Source organism: Gigantopelta aegis, chromosome 4 (assembly GCF_016097555.1).
Source record: "Gigantopelta aegis isolate Gae_Host chromosome 4, Gae_host_genome, whole genome shotgun sequence".
NCBI classification, from domain to species: domain Eukaryota; kingdom Metazoa; phylum Mollusca; class Gastropoda; order Neomphalida; family Peltospiridae; genus Gigantopelta; species Gigantopelta aegis.
The window spans coordinates 55,423,826-55,445,413 of NC_054702.1; the positions used below are offsets into that span (position 1 = coordinate 55,423,826).

Below are 21,588 nucleotides of genomic sequence, written 5' to 3' on the forward strand. Positions count from 1 at the left end.
AAAACAATTCAAGAAAATAAAAGAATCAGGCAAAAAATTACAACCTCACGCCATGCAAAATGAGGATTGCATTTGCCCATGGTGTAGGTTTGCTCCTAGGCACTAGATATGTGACAAACAGGAGATGGAAAGCAGATGGAGGATCACGATTTCTCAGACTGACGCAAGTTATGTAACTAACTGTCACACACACACAAATATATTAGTTTCAGTTGCACAATACGGTGGTTGTGAAGGGCAATGAGGTGGGTGGTGGGAGGGAGGGCAACTGCATGGCTGGGAATACTAGTATAGAGAGAGGGTATAGAGAGACGGTCATGGTATTTCACAAAGCTATTAATTTCATTTTATTAATTTTATTTTCTTAACATCAGTAGACCCCGTGCTTATAAAATGTTTAGAGTCTAGACTCGAGGTTCTAATAGAGTCTGAGACTTTAACGTCATAGCAACTCCATAAATAACTTTTAATAAGTCATTAGAGATTTAAGTCTAGACTCTTATTAAAGTTTTAATTAATTAACAGAACAGAAAAGAACAGACAGAACAGACAGACAAAAAGACATAGACACAGGCAGGCAGGCTGACATACAGACAGACATATAGGTTTACCATTTACGTGATTTGTGTGACATGATTTGTGACGTGATTTAATGTCTAAGTGCTAACATGAAACTGGACCATATGTATAATAATATAAAGTACATATCAACATTTTTTTTTTTTACAATTATAACAAGTTAGTCCAGTGGTTAAGTCACCTGTCTTCCACTTTAACCATTTACTAATTTATCTAAACAAATATGTAACTTGTCATCTTCAATGATTTGTCTACATGATTGCCAAACACACATTGCCAAACACAAGATCTTTTAATAACTGCTACAAAATTGTGGTTTTCTTTATATTTTAAAACATAGCCCAGTGGTAAAGCACTCGCTTGATGCGAGGTCGGTTTGGGATTGTACCCTGTCAGTGGGCCTATTGGGCTATTTCTCGTTCCAGCCAGTGAACCACGACTGGTATATCAAAGGCCGTGGTATGTGCTATCCTATCTATGAGATGGAGCATATAAAAGATCCCTTGCTGCTAATCGAAAAGAGTAGCTCATGAAGTGGTGACAGCAGGTTTCCTCCCTCAATATCTGTGTGGTCCTTAACCATATGTCCGATGCAATATAACCATAAATAAAATGTGTTGAGTGCGTCATTAAATAAAAAAAAAATTCCATTTCCTTATATTTTAAAACTAGTGTGAAAACAGAGTAACGGATGTGTTTTTCAGGGTTTTTAGGATTGTTCAACTATTATGTAATGCAAAAATTTGGCATTTTATACCTCATCCTCTTATGTAATGTTTTTAAATGCAAAGACCACCCCCTCAATAAAAATTACACATATTTTCATCATTATAATGTAATTTCACCAAAATTAATAGACTTTCTGTTTATATTAATGCTGCTTTGGTTTGATAACAAATTATTAAATAGAAAACCATTTGACTACACTTTATTTTATAAATAAAAATGAGACAATTTTGAAAATGTTATTTAATTCTTTACCCCACTCCCTTCCATGTTTTGAAACACCCCCCCCCCCCCCCCCTCCCCTTAGAGTACTGCGTAATTGTTGAACAGCTCTTATCCAATTTCAGCATTTAGGTTTCACAGCATAGATTGGATTCGAGATGAAATGCTGAAAAGTGACCTTTCTGGTACCATGTACACAGTTTTTTCAGCGTTTCAAAGATCACGGGTTCAGCTTTTATTTTTTAAATGAGCATATATCACCTCCCTACAGACTAGTGTTTCAGTGTATGTACGGCAGTGTGTTTGTGCAGTCTCTGGTAGCCATATGTCCTCACAATGACAAATGTTTTAGGAATTTTTTTTCAAACTTCTCAAGTCTTATGGCAGATACTGTAGCAGGCTTTCATATCAACAAATCTCTATTTGTTCATGATAAATGACAGAGAAATGTGGTTTTCATTGGCAAATCCAGTGAGAAAACCTTTTTTAAAATTACTGTACAAAATATACTTTTGCTCTCATGCCAGTCATTAAAATAAAATAGTGTGTGTTTTTAGTAGTCTACATGTATCAAACACACCCAACCTTTTCTCTCAGACATATCTTTGTCATTTTCCTTCATTTAAATCAATACAGTTTTTTGTTTTTTTAAAGTATACATCTGTATACTATTATAATATAATAAATAGCTGTTCAAGTCACAGCAAAATAAATCTGTTTTAAAAGATGGCTTCCACCTCAATCATTCTGTCTAATAAGATTTCATTTGCTCAAACACATTTGCGACTCTTTTTTTTCGTCTCTTTTTTCTTTTTTTGGTAAGATACCTATGCGTGACATTATAACACTGCTTTATAAATTTTAAGTTCGTTCATCAGATACGGTAACTAATGAATTATATTTTGATAGTTAAAGCAAATGTTTTACTTATCAAGACAAATATTTATTTTAATGTTGATCTGAGCCTTTTAGTAAGGCAGCCTTTTAGTAAGGCAGTATATTAACCAAACATTAAACAGATATTTCCCCAACAACAGACATGATAACCCATAACCCATGTCCAGTGTAGACAACAAGTCTACGGGGAATGCAAAAATATCATCTGTAACACTGCCAACAAAATCTCAATTTCGCCAATAATGTCTTTCACTTCTGGTTTTCTTCTACATGTACCTCTAGAATTTGTTCCTCCATTGAAGTAAATAAATTAGGACCACAACACTGGTGGAAAAACATATTTTAGACTGTTGGCATCAGGTTGCAAAGCATTAGTGTCAGTATACTCATGGCTGGTCTGGTCATTCAGAAAGGATTATTTTGGCACACACACATATTTTTTCATGCTGTTTACGAATTACCTTACAGAAATATATTAAAGGGACATTCCTGAGTTTTCTGCATTGTAAGATGTTTCTGACTAATAAAATATTTCTACGATTAAACTTACAAATTAAATATATTTTCTTGTTTAGAATATCAGTGTTTATATATTCAATGTGTTTCTCATCGTCTTAATATTTGTAAAAAGCCCAAACTGGATTTTGTCTTCAAATAATTTCGTACATGCATACGGAAAAATAATATTTAGGAAATAAAATTAAATTTAACCTAGTACAAACATTAGAATGACCAGAAACACGTTTAATATATAGCCACTAATATTTTATGCAGAAAAATATATTTGATATATAATTACAATCGTTAAGAAATTTCTGTTAGTTGATAACATCTTAAAAATTGCAGCAAACTCGGTGTTGTCCCTTCAAAAAAGAAACAGAGTTGCTGGACAATACAAAGATCATTGCTAGACAATGAAATACATTTTTCAGGTGGAAAATGAAGTTATTTATAAACTAATATTTGTTTATTTTTTTAATAAATATTGGTAATATAATAAGCATGTTAAAGCCCCCACCAAAACCAAAAAACAAAACCACATGCATTAATACAGAGTGACAAAATAATGTACAAATGTGAGTGATTGAAACCAATACTGAAAACAATACATGCCAAATGTGCCAATCAAAACAACATCTAATGCCAAAATGTTTTCTTCTACAAAGATTTTAGAACACAAGTACATTGTACAACAAGAACACAAGTAGATGGAGCCAAATTAATTGTGAAACTATTGTATAATAACAAACTTTTTTAAAAAATCAAAAAATCTTGCAAAGCATATGAAATAATTCTAAAATCCAAATAAGTCTTATTTGTTAAATTTTGTATATAAATGTAAAAACATATTTAAAATATTTTATCAAATTTAGCTACTTAATAAATTGTTCATCTTTCACCAATCAAACCTCATTTGGACGTCACCCGTATGTGGGGGAAAAAAAACATTAAAACATTTTTTTATGTCAACTGATTAAATTTGACCTCTAAATTTAAAATATTTAAACTGGCTGAATATTGATGTCTTTATAAAGTTTATCAAAAGAAAGGCAATTTGAGCTTATCCGCATACATTAAACCAAAATGGAATCACTGTGACATACATAAGTAGAGACAACAGCAAGATTACAAACTGCCTTTCAAAAACTATGGCAATGGCTGTCTGTAATAGTTTTCCTCAAGAGAACAATTTGAAGTCAATTTTCTGCTTATCTTGATGTTGCCTGTCAGGATTCCTGGAGAAATTCCAGGTTCTTCAAATTCTTAATTGCCAGAACTCCCAAAAGAACCTTTCAGTTTTAAAACTCATATGATACAGGCACGGAAATATAAGACAATGTATTTGGAAGAAAATTTTGTAATTTGAATCAAAAAAAGAATTCTTCAGAATTAAATGTCTTGCTTACTATCAACTGATTTGGAAGATGTTGCTTTTTTTGTTTTGTTAATTTTTTAAAGTCTTCTTAAAATCCATGCTTAATCTAGTGATCTTGAAAAAATAAAATAATAAAGTTTATTTTTAACCTGCACTGAAATGAACATTCACAGATACAACTACAATGTACATGCAGTGGCGTAACGTGGGCGGGGCCAGCGGGGCGGTTGCCCTGGGCGCAAAATTCTGGACTGATGGAAGGGACTCGGGAAGTGCTAACGGTCCACTGGTTAGGGGGCACAATACTTGCCTTGCTCAGGGCACTGGAAACCCATGCTATGCCACTGTGTACATGTATGCTTCAAGTTTTACTGATCTACAATTTACAATTTTTGCAAAAATCTTTTTTTTAGCTAAATGTAAAAACTTAGTGTAAAGCAAAAACACTGCCAGAAATGTACCAAATATATCTCTTGGCTGCCAACTTCATCAAGGTGAGACACAAACAGTTTACATAACAAGACTTTTATCACACGCACATACATGTATGCATAATCATGTCTTCTACATAGATCTATACCACTCTGACAAGACATTTTGTATAAATATAAAGGTCGGTCTGTAGAACATTTGTTACTAAGACAGAGACCTAGCTTGGGATTTTCAGGTGGTATGCAGACTTTTTTGGCGATGGAATAAAACTCAAGTACACAGATCATACATGCATTTTTACATTAAATATTTTAATTTTAAAAAAATATTTGTAATCTCAGGTGGTACGCTGCTGCGTATCAACATATATGGAAGCTAGGCCTCTGTAAGAGTACATGTATATAAACGTTACTGAAAATATATAACAAACAACCCCATTTGTTTTATGTCTGTTCTTAATTGCTTAATTAGCTTGGCAGTCTATAACCTTGTGGCAAAATCGCTTTCAACAGCGATTGTTTTTCACCATAACAATATACTTGTTTCTGGCTTAAAGTCATGTGGCGATAAGAGTGGTTGTTTTTATGTCTAATGTTTAAAAGAAATATTAGCAGAAACAAAAAAGAGTGGGAGAAAAAAACACATTGTCTAATTAGTTTTATATAATAATCACAACTATACAACATTACAATTACAATTTTCAGAGGTACGTTGAGAATTTTTCAGTTCCTAAAACTGCTTCTGGTTTCATTCATAGAATGATGACAGAATTGTATTGATAAATAAACTTGAGGTCTTACCACTTCAAGAGCTGTTTCTGTTGAAATCTTGCCTTCTTTCACCATGACCATGAGAGCAATTCTATCATCAGCGCTCATTGTAATGTCGGACGCCAGAAGGTCACCTGCAAGGTCATATGCTGAAATAAATCTCTTTTGTTTTTAGATATGTGGACTATATTACATACATGTATGTACAATTTAACTCAAGATCTAAGGTTAGATGGATCTACATGTATATACAAAACAAACTGTTATGTTCAGAGACATTTCAAAAACAATATTTTACATCAGAATGCATTGTTCTATCAAGAAAGACAAAACTAATACACAAGACTGATCTGTCACTTAAAGGAAGTAGAATACTTCTTAGCCAATCAGAAATCAAGGAATTAAATATTTTTATAAAATTCAGCAACAGAGATGTTTGGGTTTTAGAAAGAATCATCATACCAAGTTTTGTTAGAATCAGACCATTACAGATGAGAAAAGATGGATCAGATGGAAGATGGAAAAGTTACAGGTACATTTGTTTATCCATTTCCCTGCCAAATCAGGAAACAACCCATGCAGCCGTACAAAGCAGGGGTCCAGCCTGCCTGAATCAAAACTTGCCAGATCAAACCTGATTGACTCAAACTAATACATGATTATAAATGTTAAATTCCTGGCCCATGGTGATGATGATGATGATGATTGGAAAAAACTGGTCAGTATGGCAATATTTCACAGTAGGCAATTGGTTCTCAGAAGCAGGGACCATATTAAAGATAAACAGATGGAAATCTATGAGTATGATCATGCAATAGCTTGAGGCACAGAACGTTTTTAGTCTGAACTAAGAAAATGCCATTCATTACTTTTTCCTAGAAAGCAACTGCCTGTTATATATTTTGCCATTCATTTATTAAAGCAAGCACATTAATTACATTTAATTTTATTTCAATTAAAAAAAAAAATTGGGTCTTTAATGAAAAAAAGTATCCTAAAAATGGTGAAAATGCCCTAATTTTTTTTAGTCATCCATGTCTTGCCAAATTTATAAGGAAAACACTATGATGGGTTTTTTTGTGCACTAACATACACACAATTTTTTTTTTTTTATTGCTGGGTCAAAACCGATTTGGCTGTCATGATATTGTAGAATAATATCCAAGAACTGAATGAATTAAATATGAAAATAACTATCCTCTCCGCGGCATCCCGACACTGGCTCTCTAACTGCTGTGCTAACAGCCTAATGATTGCCCAATCATGCAAGGGATGAATTCACAGCCTTGCGTGTCTATATTTCAACGGAGACATTTCACCAAATGACAGTAATGGAAAGACACTAAAAGCACATCGCCTGCATTATCTCTACAGTTCATGCATCTTCATGGCTGTGCTTTTAAGACATTCGGTTTGTGTGTCATGGGTAAAATGTCTTCGGAAAAAAATTACATGCAATTACACAAAGAATGTTGACAGTGCTGTGGAAAACACAAACAATTATTTTATTTAATGTTAAATTAAAATGTCTATAAGTGGATTGGTGGAAGTGGTGGATATGGGGGGGGGAGGGTCTCGAGTACAGGAGTGATGTCTGAGATTTTATTTTTTAAAAATAATTTAAAAATACATATAGATGTAAACATGAATAGTGGACTTTTGTCCAAGCTGTTGAGGGCAGGATGTAGCCCAGCGGTAAAGCACTCGCCTAATGGGTAGTCGGTCTAGGATCGATCCCTGTCAATGGGCCCATTGGGATATTTCTCATTACAGCAAGTGCACTACAACTGGTACATCAAAGGCCGAGGTATGCGTTATCCTGTCTGTGGGATGGTGCATATAAAAGATCCCTTGCTACTAATGTGGGCTATCTTCAAGTTGTTAAGGACACCAAGATCAACACTTTCCTAGGTTAACTAACCTAGCCCTGGGTTTACATGATTTTATTTTACACATCATTTTTAAATACCTGTAAGTGCAAAAAACATTTTTTTTTTTATTATGCTTTAATTTTCATTTCATTTTTTTTTTTTTTTTTTAAAGGTATCTGTAATAATACCTGAGGTTTGTTTGTAAGCGTTTTTCCTTCCAGACTTTCGTATACCTAAATTGCGCAGGAATTTTCCAAGCCCAGATGATTTCTTACCAGAATTCTCCGAATGTCCTTTTATGTCTGAAATAAGAACCATGCTCACTAGAGAATCATCATAAACACGTAACATAAGGCAATGTACTAATATTAGCTACAAATCATTGCAGTTCAGAATGCAGAAACTTGAATAAATATGCAACAGTAATCACCCTTTTTGTAAAAGCATATCCATCTGTTTGAATCCACAAATGTCAGTTTAATATTTTAATTTTAACTACACATTTAACTATTTACAATTTTTTTTAAATATAAATACGGTACTTACTACTTCAGACAATTACTGTGGTCAACTAACTGACATTTCCAAATTATGACTATATAATATCTACAATGGAGAACATTTCTGCCATGCTAAATAAAGAGGTAGCGGAGTTAGCAATAACCAGGTGTGTCCCATGGTGGAGGAGAGGCTGTATTTAGTAGAAAACATTCATCTTACAGCCCCTTGCGAACAGAACTCAAACTATAATTTTAAATCCCAATTTACTCGATGGATTTTCTACTTACTCTACATCCTCTGTCTTCAATAATTAAAAACCTATCTTGGATCTGTTCCAGTTATGATGTCTTAGATATCCTAGTTTATACGACCATGAAATCTCATGGGATTGACCAGTTTAAATAGGTTTAACACAAATCGGTCATGTAAGGCAGTATTCTGTGTGATTGAACGGTTTGTATACATGTAGTTCCACAGAGAGCAAAGTAGAATAAAATTGGCGATATTAATTGTAAAATATCTGTTTAATGTTCCAATACTGTACTATCACATGTACACATATGTCCTGAAATGGGACCTCACAACAATTTCAGATTTTAATTTTTAAATATTTCGATTGACAATTCTGAACATTCTTCATCTATAATATCTCATAGAAAATATTAAAATATTTTGTTTTACATTGCTCATAGTGATATTTATAAGCAAAAGCAAGGCATAACATGATCTAATGTTACATAAATCTGAATAATTACTCCAGTCATATTTCCCATTATAAATGAATTAACATGCACTGATTAGGTAGTTATCTCCAACCAGGGACTTCTCAGATGTATGGAATGGGTATGGGGATCATGATGGGTGAAGGATCAAAATCTTTTCATATTTTTTTTAAAAACATGTCAGTAGAACCAAATAATTCTTCTTGTTAATTAGTCAAAACTGACCCGGTAGTTTTGATGAAATGATGATGGATAAAAAGCTTTCAGTTGAAATAAGCTACATGTAAATGCTTTATGCAGATGCAAACAAACTGGCCATAAGCATTCTATCCAGCCAAGAATGTTTGTATTTAGTAATGCTTATTATAGCAAGCATATAACATAAAATCTTAATTGATCAACTTAAAGTTGATTAATTATCATAGATGGTTTGTTGACCACAACAGTTTAAACTGAGACACAAACAAAAGTGAATTAATTAACTGGTGATATGTTTAATTATTATTAGTATACTGTTAGTATTAAACAAAAATGATAACGAAACATTGAAGTTTTAAAATAAATTAAGATGGTAAATTTCCCGATAGAAATTTGTTTTAATTTTATAATTCGTCATCATAAGAATGCCAAGTATTTTGAATGCATGAATTATAGTCATCAAATTAACCTTTATTCCAACTTTAAAGTTTGCCCTTTACACCAATTAAGTTATTAATCATTAATAATGTTTCTGTACCTGCTCCTTGTGAGTGTTTTGTACAATAAATTAAATTGAATTGAATTATATTAGACTTTTAAGTTATACAAGGTAATTTATATTTATATTATTAATTGATGAAGTGACATTAATCAAGGAATGAATATTAGTACAAAATTTGTAACAAAGATTTTATATACAAAATCTGGACAAGTCTCCAAGAATTGAAAATTTTAATAAACAAATTTCTGGTCAGCCATTTGATTTTTCATAACCAATCATGACAATATACATCATATTTTAATTTCATGCATGAATGAAAAAATAGGTAATGTTAAATAAAACCTGCATGACCAACATATAAATAAAATGGTCATTCAAATTTTCAGATCTATGTATGTGTATGTATAACTGATTTAATTTATTTACAGATTAATTAACAATACTTTAGCAAAGCCTGAATATGCACCGGTATTTAAAATAATTTCAAAACAAAATTTTGGACAAAGAGTTTATATAAACAAATTTATAAAAATAACAAAAAAGATCCACAAATAAATATTAAAATGTCTTCAAAATATTAAAACAATAAAGACATATACAGTTGTACGTATTAGTGAAGCAAAGGTGAAAACTGCAAATAAAAAGCAAAATAAAAGTCACACGTGCAAGCTTGTTAAAAGTAACAGACATTCCTAATACCTTGCATTACTTTGCGGGTAAAAATACAACACATCCCTGTTGAAAAGATCACATGAGTTAGAAAATAGAAATACATATCATTATACACACAACACAAAACATGCAGAAGTGTACGTACAGAATGACAACACAAACTTTCATAATGAGCCATCCACAAAGTAGAGATGCTAGAAATGTGGGTGGTATATCCCTTCTGTGTATGTGTTTTGTATGCTTTATCTCTACCTCTCCTCCCCCCCCCCCCCCCCCCCCCCACTCCACTCGTCGGTGTATATCAGTTATTCATACTGAAAGTGTATTGCATGTAATTAACAGCTGGAAATAGGAACATTTTAACCCATGAGATTTAAGTCATCATTGAATTAATAGAATTTAAATTTAATGATAAAATATTTTAAATAAGCATTGAATTTAATTCAGTGGGCTTCATTTTATAAAAATGTCAATGGTATAATTTTGAGAGCATACATGAATATACTGTATTAGAGAAAGAGGGCGGGATCTAGCCCAGTGGTAGAGTGCTTATCCGATCCATGGTCAGTCTAGGATCGATTCCCGTCAGTGGGCCCATTGGGCTTTTCTCGTTCCAGCCAGTGGTCCACCACTGGTTTAATAAAGGGTGTGGTATGGATTATCCTATCTATGTGATGTTGCATATAACAGATTCCTTGCTGCTAATCATATAGAGTAGTTTAATGCACGGTAATTAAAATATGTTGAGATTGTCATTACAAGTAAATAAAACATTCCTTCCTTCCTGTTAGAGAATTCCACACCCCACCCACCCCTTGCATGCTCTCTGCATGAAGCCTCACCCTACTCCTGGCATACATATTTATAGATAGACACCCTCTAACACTACATGTGTATCATATAGTTGATATTAAAGTTTTAAAAGAAAAAAGCTTGACATATTGATTAGCTGTCTGAACTACATGTAGCTTATAAAGTAACACTGACTGAAATTTTGCTAAAATTGTGTGTGCCATTTAATCCTTTTAAAATATATTTCATCTATTTTGGAGATGATGTGAATGGTAACAAGCATGTGTTTGGTTCCATGTGTAAAAAAAAATATATATTCAGAGCAAAAGCGAAGACACCTTCTTTACACAGTACATGCTAACAAATATTTATAACTACACGTAGAAGGAATTAAAAAAAATAAAACTCCAAAATAGTAGAATAAAAATTATCAAACAAAATACGCTTTTATTTATAAAAGTTTCTAATCATCAAAACATTATGGCAGTCACGTTTGGGCTGTATCACAATAAAAAAGACAGTTATTCTGAAATAACTTGCTGAAACTGCAACATTTTCTATGGAAATGACTTCTCAATTAGATTTTCCAGTTTGTCATCATCAACAGACCAATAATTGGAAAACGTAGCTGTGGCATCCAAAGAGCAACTTCAAATAATGATATTATTTTATTTTACGAGACCTCAATAAAACTAATCAACTGGAGTTTGGGCGAAATGTTATCACATTATATCACATCCTACCAGACGAATTTGTAAAATATTTAATTTGAAATAGATTAGTATTTGGAACATAATCAACAAGTAGTCTGAAGAGCTATTTGGGGTGATAATTACGATTTTGTAACATACAATAATATTATTATACATCGGTTTCATACAAATTAATTCAATTGAAACTTATTATTAGATTTCCCCCCCATCATATGATCTTGTACAATAAAATTCCATATTGTGAACATCATATAATAACCATATAATATTTGACAACACTAAAATAATATATTTAAAATCAATTTAGTCTTTTCAAAAAACCTGTATGTATTCAATGTGTAAGAGAAGTATTAATATTCCACATATCTGATACAATCATTTTATGAACTGAAATAAGTATACAGGTACATGTATATACTGGTTTTTGTACTTTGTAATTTAGTAATGAATCTTTTTTCTTTTCTTTTTTTTGGGGGGGAAAACTATATATTGCTTATTGTACACATATATCTATCCAGCATTCAATTAAACTTTTGATTTGCTTTAACAATTCTGAATCATAAAATATAAAATTTCAGTATATGTTTTTAATTCATTTTTTTTTTTTTTTTTTTTTTACAGACTAGTGGTCACAAGTGCAACAATTTTGTTTAACTGTTTAAGTATACAAATGCTTGTACACACAGATACATATGCAGGTAATGTTGTATTACTTGCTATTGTGTTTTTAGGCATGTGGTATACCTGAAAACATAATAGCAAATAATACAACATTACATGTGTATGCATCTGTGAATAATTCAAGTACAAGCATTTGTATCCTTGAACAGTTAAACCAAACAAAAAGGACACCATATATGAGACATAATGATGATACTTTAAGGGAAAGTTTGATTGCACATTTAAAACACACACATCCAATAAAAACAAAAATAATAATTACATTTGCAACATCCAATAAGAAAATAATAGTGTCATAGTTCAGTGGTTGAGAAATGAAAACAAAGAAAGAAGAATGTCTGGCTACTTTTAGTACCTAACAAACTGTTCTGACATTCTACAGATGAGCTACAACAGATCTCTTGCATGTGCCCATAGACAGGACAGCATATACCATAGCCTTTGATATACCAGTGACATGTTCAGGAAGCTGGATATCTGCAAATTATTTGACTGGTAACGTCATACCATATTTATCTAGCGTTATAGGCACAAAAACCAATCCTTCGTGAACATGCCTCAGTGGTGAGGCACTGATTGGGATGGGGACAAACATGACAGGTTCATTAATGGTGACTGATTTTGACCCCAGTGCATCTTACATGTAGGCCAGTTTTCTAACACTGAGCTACATCACCCACCCGAGCAACACCACCCACCCACCTCCACCCACAGTGGTCAAGCAGTGAGCAATCATCGAGCTGGACAATTGCAGATAAAACCAAGGCAAAATAAAATAAAGAATTTAACAGAAAATGTAGTTAGGTTTAGCTACCTCCATCAACTGGTACATAGTCCTGCATAGCATAATTGTCATGCCTGAAACAAAACAAAAATTAACATCAGACTCATGTAACACACAATTACTACAAAATATATTTGAAAACATCTTTATCTTCATCATATATACATATATTTAGCATCAACATACATCTACGTACTAAAAACATTTCATCTCTGATTCTTGGTCACAAGTACATATACTGACATCACCAAACCAGACATAAACATTGTGACACAGCAATTTGACAGTGCCCCATGCCAGTACATACACTACATCTTAAACAAGTAGTTTATTGTAAAATATATTAACCGATCAACTTTCAATTACACAATTGGTTAGACTTTTATGACCATAAGAAGGAGTTTAATTATAAGAACCCACATCTATTGTCATGTTAACCAGAATCTAGGTCCTACAGATGGCTATTTTTACCTTTTAATTACACTATTTAATATCATTCTGTTTTCTTTATGTGCACATGAAAACAAATGCCAACCCCAACATATTTACATCAATTCCATCGTCTGAAATTGAGCAACAATTAAGAGTTAACATTTTCCCCACGCAGTCATTTATGGATTTTCATAAATGATCATCATATCGGTAGAGCCAAACCAATCAATCATTTATAATCAATCAATAGAACATCACTATAATATTTATAATGTATATTAAGTTTTTGAAACATATTCATTCATTTCAATTTATTTTCGTGCTTAAATCCAATTAAGATGCAAGCACGCTGTCCTGGGCACACATACCTCAGCTATCTGGGCTGTCTGTCCAGAACACTGGGTTAGTGGTTACATGTAAGTGAGTTAGTAAGAGAGAAGAAGGTGTCGTGGTCATTAAAACTCACTCTGGGTGGGAGCCGGTACCGGGCTGCGAACCCAGTACCTGCATGTACCAGCCTTATGTCCGAGGGCTTAACCACGACACCACCGAGGCCATTTGAAACATATTAAATTACTCTGCCTCCAACCCTCACCATCTCTAAGTGAATTGATAAAATTTAAGGAACAGTCTTATGTCAGTCAATACTATACACAATTACCTGCCAGTATGTTGGCCAGCTATCATGAAAAAAACGAGGGTGGTGTGGTTTAAGTGTACATTAATACGCAAGATCAATTCCTATAAACAATATGTAGAGCTGCCATTTGTCACGTTTAAATGACAGTCAGCCATTATGATGGCCATCAAATATTCTGTGTGCAAACAGGCAACATCCATACACATATTTGTCCCCACAATTACTGTCACCATCCTGGCAGTTACAATACATCGGCACATATTTGCTTACACTGGTATACTGCAGTTAAGAGGTTCTTAAAATGGTTTAATAAACAGTTTCAGGAAGCGCATGTAATTGAAAGAAATATGTATTGTTTTGATACGCTCTAGTGCAGGAGATAAAAGTTATCGTAAAGCATGCCTCTTGTGTCAGAGATATCCATCATAAATACAATGAGATATCAGTCTTAACAATATTGGTTTTTCACATATGGTAATAGGTCTATATTAAGATTACAGAACAACTGAGTTTGATCTGAATTATAGTATTGGTTCATTATATATCATATGCATGCACAGGGCTTGTAGAATTTTTTAAAAATCCACTAGCTATGGGATCAGTGATTTTAAAAAATGTACTAGCCAGGATTAAAAATTCACTAACCCTACTTTAAGTTAATATAATTTTACTAAATAATAGTAATAATCAGACATATGTCACCTAAAGAGGGAGATAGAGTTTAAAAACACTAATATTGTGAGTTGGAGTGGGTCAGGATATTTACAAAATAAACTTAATTGCAACATTTGACCCTTTTTTTTTCACTAGCCGTTGGGCATGGCAATAGTAGTTATTTACTAGCCCAACACTGAATATCACTAGCCATGGGAGTGGGGCTACCATAATCTAGAAGCCCTGCATGCATGTATATTATCTTCATTTCAAATGAATACTGTAGTATTATGATCCTGTAGTAAAAGTGAAAGTCAAGCAACTTCTTGTTTATAAAAACAATTCTTCACAACCGAAACAAAGTGTGGTTTTTTTTAACGACATCCAACCTATTACAATGCTACTACTCGGGCTACTTCTAATAACAGCAGGTATATTTTATATTCACTTTCCCAATAGCATGACAGCACATACCACAGCCGTTGAAGTGGTCCAAGTTGAAATGGTTTTTAAGCAAGCAATCTACAGTGAAATCTCCCAAAACCGGCCTCTCTTTAAACTGGAATTCCCCAATAATCGGACATGTTTCATGGTCTGTTTTTAAAAATCAGTACAGAACTTAACCTCTTTAAACCAAATACCTCTTAAAACTGGACATTTTACTTGGTCCCGAGGGTGTCCGGTTTAGAAGGGTTTCACTGTACTACTAAGCTACATCCTACCTCTAAAACTTTAGAAAAGAAGACAACCATATCTTAGAAGAAATATCTTTAGAAACACATATTAAATAGTCATTCATCTATATAATAACATTACATTTCTGAGTATCTGCAACAAAAACATTGATATATCTGTTTATGTTACAGAGTGTAATATTTTACATACACCATTGTTCTTTTTAAGTCGGTTACACAAATTTATATTCACATAAAATGCTAATTGGCTGCATGTGAACTATTACATTCTAAATTTAAAGGTCACAAAAATCCTTATACATGTATTAAAAAATGTTCCAGGCCAATTGTTTGAACACTTAATATCGCAGAACATCAATGGTCAAACTGCAAAATTCTACCTCAGTGCTCAGTTCTAAATCAGTTTCTTAAATTATATCTGGATCATCATAAAGTAGTACAGAATCATAATATAATGCCTTAAGGTGGCGCAACTTGATAAGAATGTCTCATACGAAAATAGCCAATTGCATAGCAACCAATGCAATCGTGATGTTGGCTTGTGTCATAATCAGCTATTTACGTGGCTATTCTCATGCATGTACAAGGTACTCATATTGTGTAGCATCGCTTTTAAGGTTAGGTAACTCACTACAAATATAATTCATGTAACTGAGCCATTGGTTACCTAAAGTAAAAATTGCATGAACCAATATCTGGTTACCTAAGATTTTTAGAAAATTGTCCCCTGTGATGGATGCAGTGAGAATTCACTTTAAACTTTTGTACATTAAAATTAATCGTTAAATATTCTTGTTGATATATTATCCTTTGGGGGATTGCTTATATTATTTATTACCCTCAGTGGAAAGTCCATTTGAATCTGTTTTGAGATATTTTTTTTTCAGTCATGTTACCAATAACTGCCAATATCTGACAGCTTAGATTTTGCTTCAGCATAAAGCATTTTTTAATGTCGAAACTATTATTTACGACTGTACATTTGCATGCAACAATAACCAATTTATTGCAAAATTCAGCTGAAATGTTTAACAATAAAACATTTTCTAGGAAAGTAATTGAAGTATTTTAGTCATAATTCATCAAATAATGAGACAGAAAAAATACTCAATACTTTCACTTTAAATTCCATCCAAAAATACTTTTGTGGCTTTTTAAAAAAAATATTATTTTAAAGAACAAATGTGAACTGTTTAACATGGATGACTCAGTATTGGTCAAGATTAATTGGGAGTGCAGCCAGTAAGAGAATGTAAACACGTCTTTTTCAGGGAGAAATTCAGGCCTGCACGCCATAATCCCAGACAGTTGGTTCCATGATCTCATTCCGATAATGACACATGGAACAATTTGAACAATTGCAGCCAAGACAATGGCCTGCCACCAGATTACCATTCTCAAGCTGCTCTGAGGACTTTCAATGGCTGCACATGTGGTAACTACAAGTAGTGGAATGGGGGGCCATCTCAAGAAACACATACAAAATGTTTTAATTAGATTGCTCAGACTTGCAAAAGAATGACCTAAATGTGCTGACTTCTACAGCCTACAGCATTGTAAACTTGTACTATAATGTGAAACAAAAAGACAACTACCGTTCTAATACATTTTTGTGTTTTCACTATCAACAGATATATGAATATATATACACTTAAGGCTGCAGGATTAACTTCCTTTTTGCTATTACATCCATAGAGTTTATATAAAAGATTTAATATATATATACTAGTAAAACTGATATGAAAAATGTCAAAAAGATGTATCTATGCAAAAATGAAATAGATGTACATGCCACCTAAAAGCTCTCTGCATGGATCCTTAATGCATTATAAGGCATTCAGTGCCATGTAATCTGCATACAAATGTTTGTAAACTGGAATCACTGACATACAAATGCATTTAAAAAGCGAATCTAGGAAAAAAAGTCACAGGAAAAAAAGTCACAGAAAAAAAACACAGGAAAAAAAGTCACAATTTTTAATTAAGAGATTTTTGTTAAATGTTCTGTGATTTTAATGTTGGTGGTTTAGGCGGATGTTCCACCCAATACCATGAAGAAATTCTGCCACATTCTTGCGGTCCTCAAGGCGATCAACACACAAGTTGCGAAGACGCTCTTGCAGTTGGATGTAGCGTCGACGAAAATGGCGTCGAGGTGGGTTACCAACCGCATCCTGCTGGATGATGGTGCCCACTGTAGCCTGCTCACGTTGAAACCATTCGATAACTCGCCGGATTGATGGGTGGTAGTAGCCTACAAGGTTGAAGAACATGTTGTTCCAACCTTCGCACAAGTTGTTTGTTTGCTATGAATAACTTCCATATTAAATATACTTCTGATACTAGCAAGCTGGAGAATATATCTATATATAGTGAAACACATTTAACCTTAGGCATTTTATAAATCATTTACAATAGGAAGCCCTTAGTTTAAATCTATCCTAATCAGTAAGCTAGACCCAAGCATCACCCCTGCACAATATGAAGACTCTTTCTTTAATCCTGCCTAATTGACCCTAATTAATAAGTGTAACAATTAGTCACCACCCATGCACAATATGAGGCCTCTTTCTTTAATCTAGCCTAATTGACCTACTTAACAATTACCCCATGCATACTATGAGTATGATGCCACATTCAATACTCTACAAACCCATACATTTTGTTATATAAAAATTGTGACTTTTTCCTGTGAAATTATTTTTCCAATACTAAATTGTGACTTTTTTTTCTGTGACTTTTTTCCTGTGACATTTATAAAGGGTATACAATCACATGGATCTGTCAGTTGTTGTTGTATATATAAGTCTAATGGAATTCTTAGTTTGGACCAATTTGTTTTTGATTATGTGTGTGTGTGTGTGTGTGTGTGTGTGTGTGTGTGTGTGTGTCTGTGTCTGTGTCTGTGTCTGTGTCTGTGTGCGCGCTCCTAATATTTTAATAAACTCACAAAATATAACAAGGGTATCAGTGAGGTACATGATACACCCATCAAAAGTAAGTTGTGGTGACCTGGTTATGGTACACGACAGTTCAACATCCCAAGATGTACTTGCATGCAAGGTTTGACGACCCAATATGAATTGACAAGGAAGATATGACCCAGACAAGAATTTTATTTAATTTCATGTATTGCATAAAAAGCAGGTCATGCTGACCTAGTTATGATATGCAACATATCACCATCCCAAGTTGTACTTGAATGCAAGGCTTGATGATCCTTCATTTGATGTAAGTGAATTGAATGAAAATGAATGTCCCAAAACAAAAATATTTGAAACAGACGTATGTACCTATAAACAGACGGACGGATAACTCCATAAAATAATACACCCCATCAAAGACAGGTGTATAAAAAGTAAGATCTGATTGGAATGGAAATACATATAAAGTAAGTGAAATGTCAAGGCAGTTTCTACAAGACTTGATCAAGAAGAAAGGAAGGAAATGTTTTATTTAACGACGCACTCAACACATTTTATTTACGGTTATATGACGTCAGACATATGGTTAAGGACCACACAGATATATAGAGAGAGAAACCCGCTGTCGCCACTTCATGGGCTACTCTGTTTGATTAGCAGCAAAGGATCTTTTATATGCACCATCCCACAGATGGGATAGTACATACCACAGCCTTTGATACACTAGGCATGGCACACTGGCTAGAGAACTTGATCAAGAATGCCAAATGTAAATTTTTTTTAAAAAGGTATGAAGAAAGATACACAGGTACATGTAGTCTACAAGTATATTAGTAGTTGTAGACTACATGTATATTCTGGTTCATTATTTGATGAATAATTAGCCATTTTGTATTAACTACATATTAGTAGTTAATACAAAATGGCTAATTATTCATCAAATAATGAACCAGAATATACATTAACTTTTGAGATGTTCCATTCATCACAATATCATTGCATTCACATCACTGTGTAAAAAAGAATTCTTTGTTCATGTTTTGATGGGGGTTTTCTTCGTTAAAAAAAAAAAAAATTGACAACAGTGCAGATATTTTGCCTCCAGCAGTTTAACAACTGAAAAACAAGACTAATAGGATCAAGTCTTGTTTTCCCATTAATCCGACCATTGGTATGAGAGCACCTGATCAAATAACAAATTGACTGCACAGCTATATGCATGAACATCTGCCCTTCACTTTAAATAATAGAACAAGCCACAGAATTGTCAGGTGCATTGTAACAAAAGTAAATACATTTTTCTGCAGTTTTCTACATTTGTATAATTAAAGCCATCTCCCCAACCAAAACATTCAAGACCTAAAGTAAATTTTAACAATAAGTATTCTGCAGATTTACACATTTTTTTAATTAATCAAAATTAAATTTCTCTCAAACCATAAAGTTTCATTCTTACATTTAAGTTGAAGTCATAGATACTCATTACAATGTATATATGATAAACAAAAATTACATTTGTTAAACTTTATAATGTAAATTCATGATTAATTCCTTTAAAAAAAAAAAAAAAATGTTGTTTGGGTTGTTTTTTTGTAATTTAATAAATTTTCATTTTTTTTTAATATGCATTGGCTTAGCAATACCTACCCTCACCTTTTGGCTTCATTAAGGTACATAAGATAGTAAAATAATAAACATTTATTAAGTGGCATATAAATCATTCAGGGGTTAGACGTAGCCCAGTGGTAAAGCGTTAGCTTGATGTGCAGTCTGTCTAGGATCGATCCCCGTCGGCAGACCCATTGGACTATTTCTCGTTCCAGCCAGTGCTCCACAACTGGTATAACAAAGGCCGTGGTATGTACTATTCTGTCTGTGAGATGGTGCATATAAAAGATTCCTTACTGCTAATCGAAAAGAGTAGCCTATGAAGTGGCGACAGCAGATTTCCTCTCTCAATATCTGTGTGGTTCTTAACCATATGTATGATGCCATATAACCGTAAATAAAATGTGTTGAGTGTGTCATTAAATGAAACATTTCCTACCTTCCTTATAGATCACTGGCTTTATTAGTCACTGTATGTCACATGACTGTTCCCTTCCATCAGAAATTATGGTATACCAATGACTGAGGTATGGACTGTCATGTGTTTGGAACATATATCTATAAAAAATCCATTGTTGCTAATGAGGACACCCATCTTGGTCAGAACTTTCTGTCGAAGTTAGAGGGTGTGCCCACGACAGGCATGCTTGAAATATTCCCTGATGGAAGCACACACAAAATATACTCCAAACCTACACCCAGTGAGGGACAGCCTATGTGTATGAGGTAGTAAAAGCTTTCTACTTTAGTCTTTATCAAGTGTCAATATCACACAAGTATGTACAGTCGAACCTGCTCTAGCGGCCACCTCTATTAAGCAGCCTTCTAAGCAGCCTTCTGTGTTAAAATGCCACATTTTTATTCTTCTAAATCTACTATAATATAACCTGACCTGTATTAAACAACCACCTGTCTTAAAAGGTAACTTTTTAACACTCCATTTGGTGGCTGCTTAACACACAATGCAGGTCTAACTTTATATCCGACACACCTCTGATTAAACAGACTGATGCATCATTAAATGAACAATCCTTTTCTTTCTTTTGATTTGTTCCCATTTGTGTCTTCCTGCTAGGCCTTGAGTGTGACAGTGTTGCACAATGTCTTGCATGTCGAACAACAGAACAATGTATTGGCACAGGTGCTAATTTCTGGCACCAGGTGCGACAGCACGACTGAAGTAACAATGGATAATTCTCCCCGAGATCACACGCTAGGAATGTGGTGTACGACACAGCCACTCAATTCATTCCTCTAAGTTGGATACATTGTAGAAAATGCTTACACAGGAGGAGAACAACAGAGGGAAACAACGTCAGGGTAAAAAACCCAATAAGTGACCATGTGGTATGTTAATTCCAAACACATGCACATGCATGTAACGGCTTAAAATCCACAAAAATACATGAATGATTGGATGGATGGATGGATGGATGGATGGACAGATGGGTTTGAGTGGATGGGTTTGAGTGGATGGGTTTGAGTGGATGGATGGATGGATGGATGGATGGATGGATGGATGGATGGATGGATGGATGGATGGATGGGTGGATGAACGGACAGATGGGTTTGAGTGAATGGGTTCGAGTGAATGGATGGATGGATGGATGGATGGATGGATGGATAGACGAATGGAAAGATGTTTGTATGGATGAAAGATGGATGTTTAGCATACTAGTAGTTGACAATGACAAATG

General features: G+C 33.6%; 1 protein-coding gene across 4 annotated transcripts in view; it reads right to left on the reverse strand.

Moving 5' to 3' along the window:
• LOC121370781 (SAM and SH3 domain-containing protein 1-like) overlaps window positions 1–21,588 on the reverse strand; it is a 141,644-nt gene that overhangs the window by 28,942 nt on the left and 91,114 nt on the right. For 2 of the 4 annotated variants that reach the window (XM_041496243.1, XM_041496240.1), the window contains exons 5-8: window positions 12,969–13,012; window positions 9,996–10,031; window positions 7,562–7,675; window positions 5,533–5,651 (exon numbers count right to left, since the gene is read on the reverse strand). In XM_041496243.1, the coding sequence (XP_041352177.1) occupies window positions 5,533–5,651; window positions 7,562–7,675; window positions 9,996–10,031; window positions 12,969–13,012 (313 nt within the window). The remainder of the gene's footprint in view (window positions 1–5,532; window positions 5,652–7,561; window positions 7,676–9,995; window positions 10,032–12,968; window positions 13,013–21,588) is intronic. The other 2 variants (XM_041496241.1, XM_041496242.1) reach the window with 2 other exon arrangements.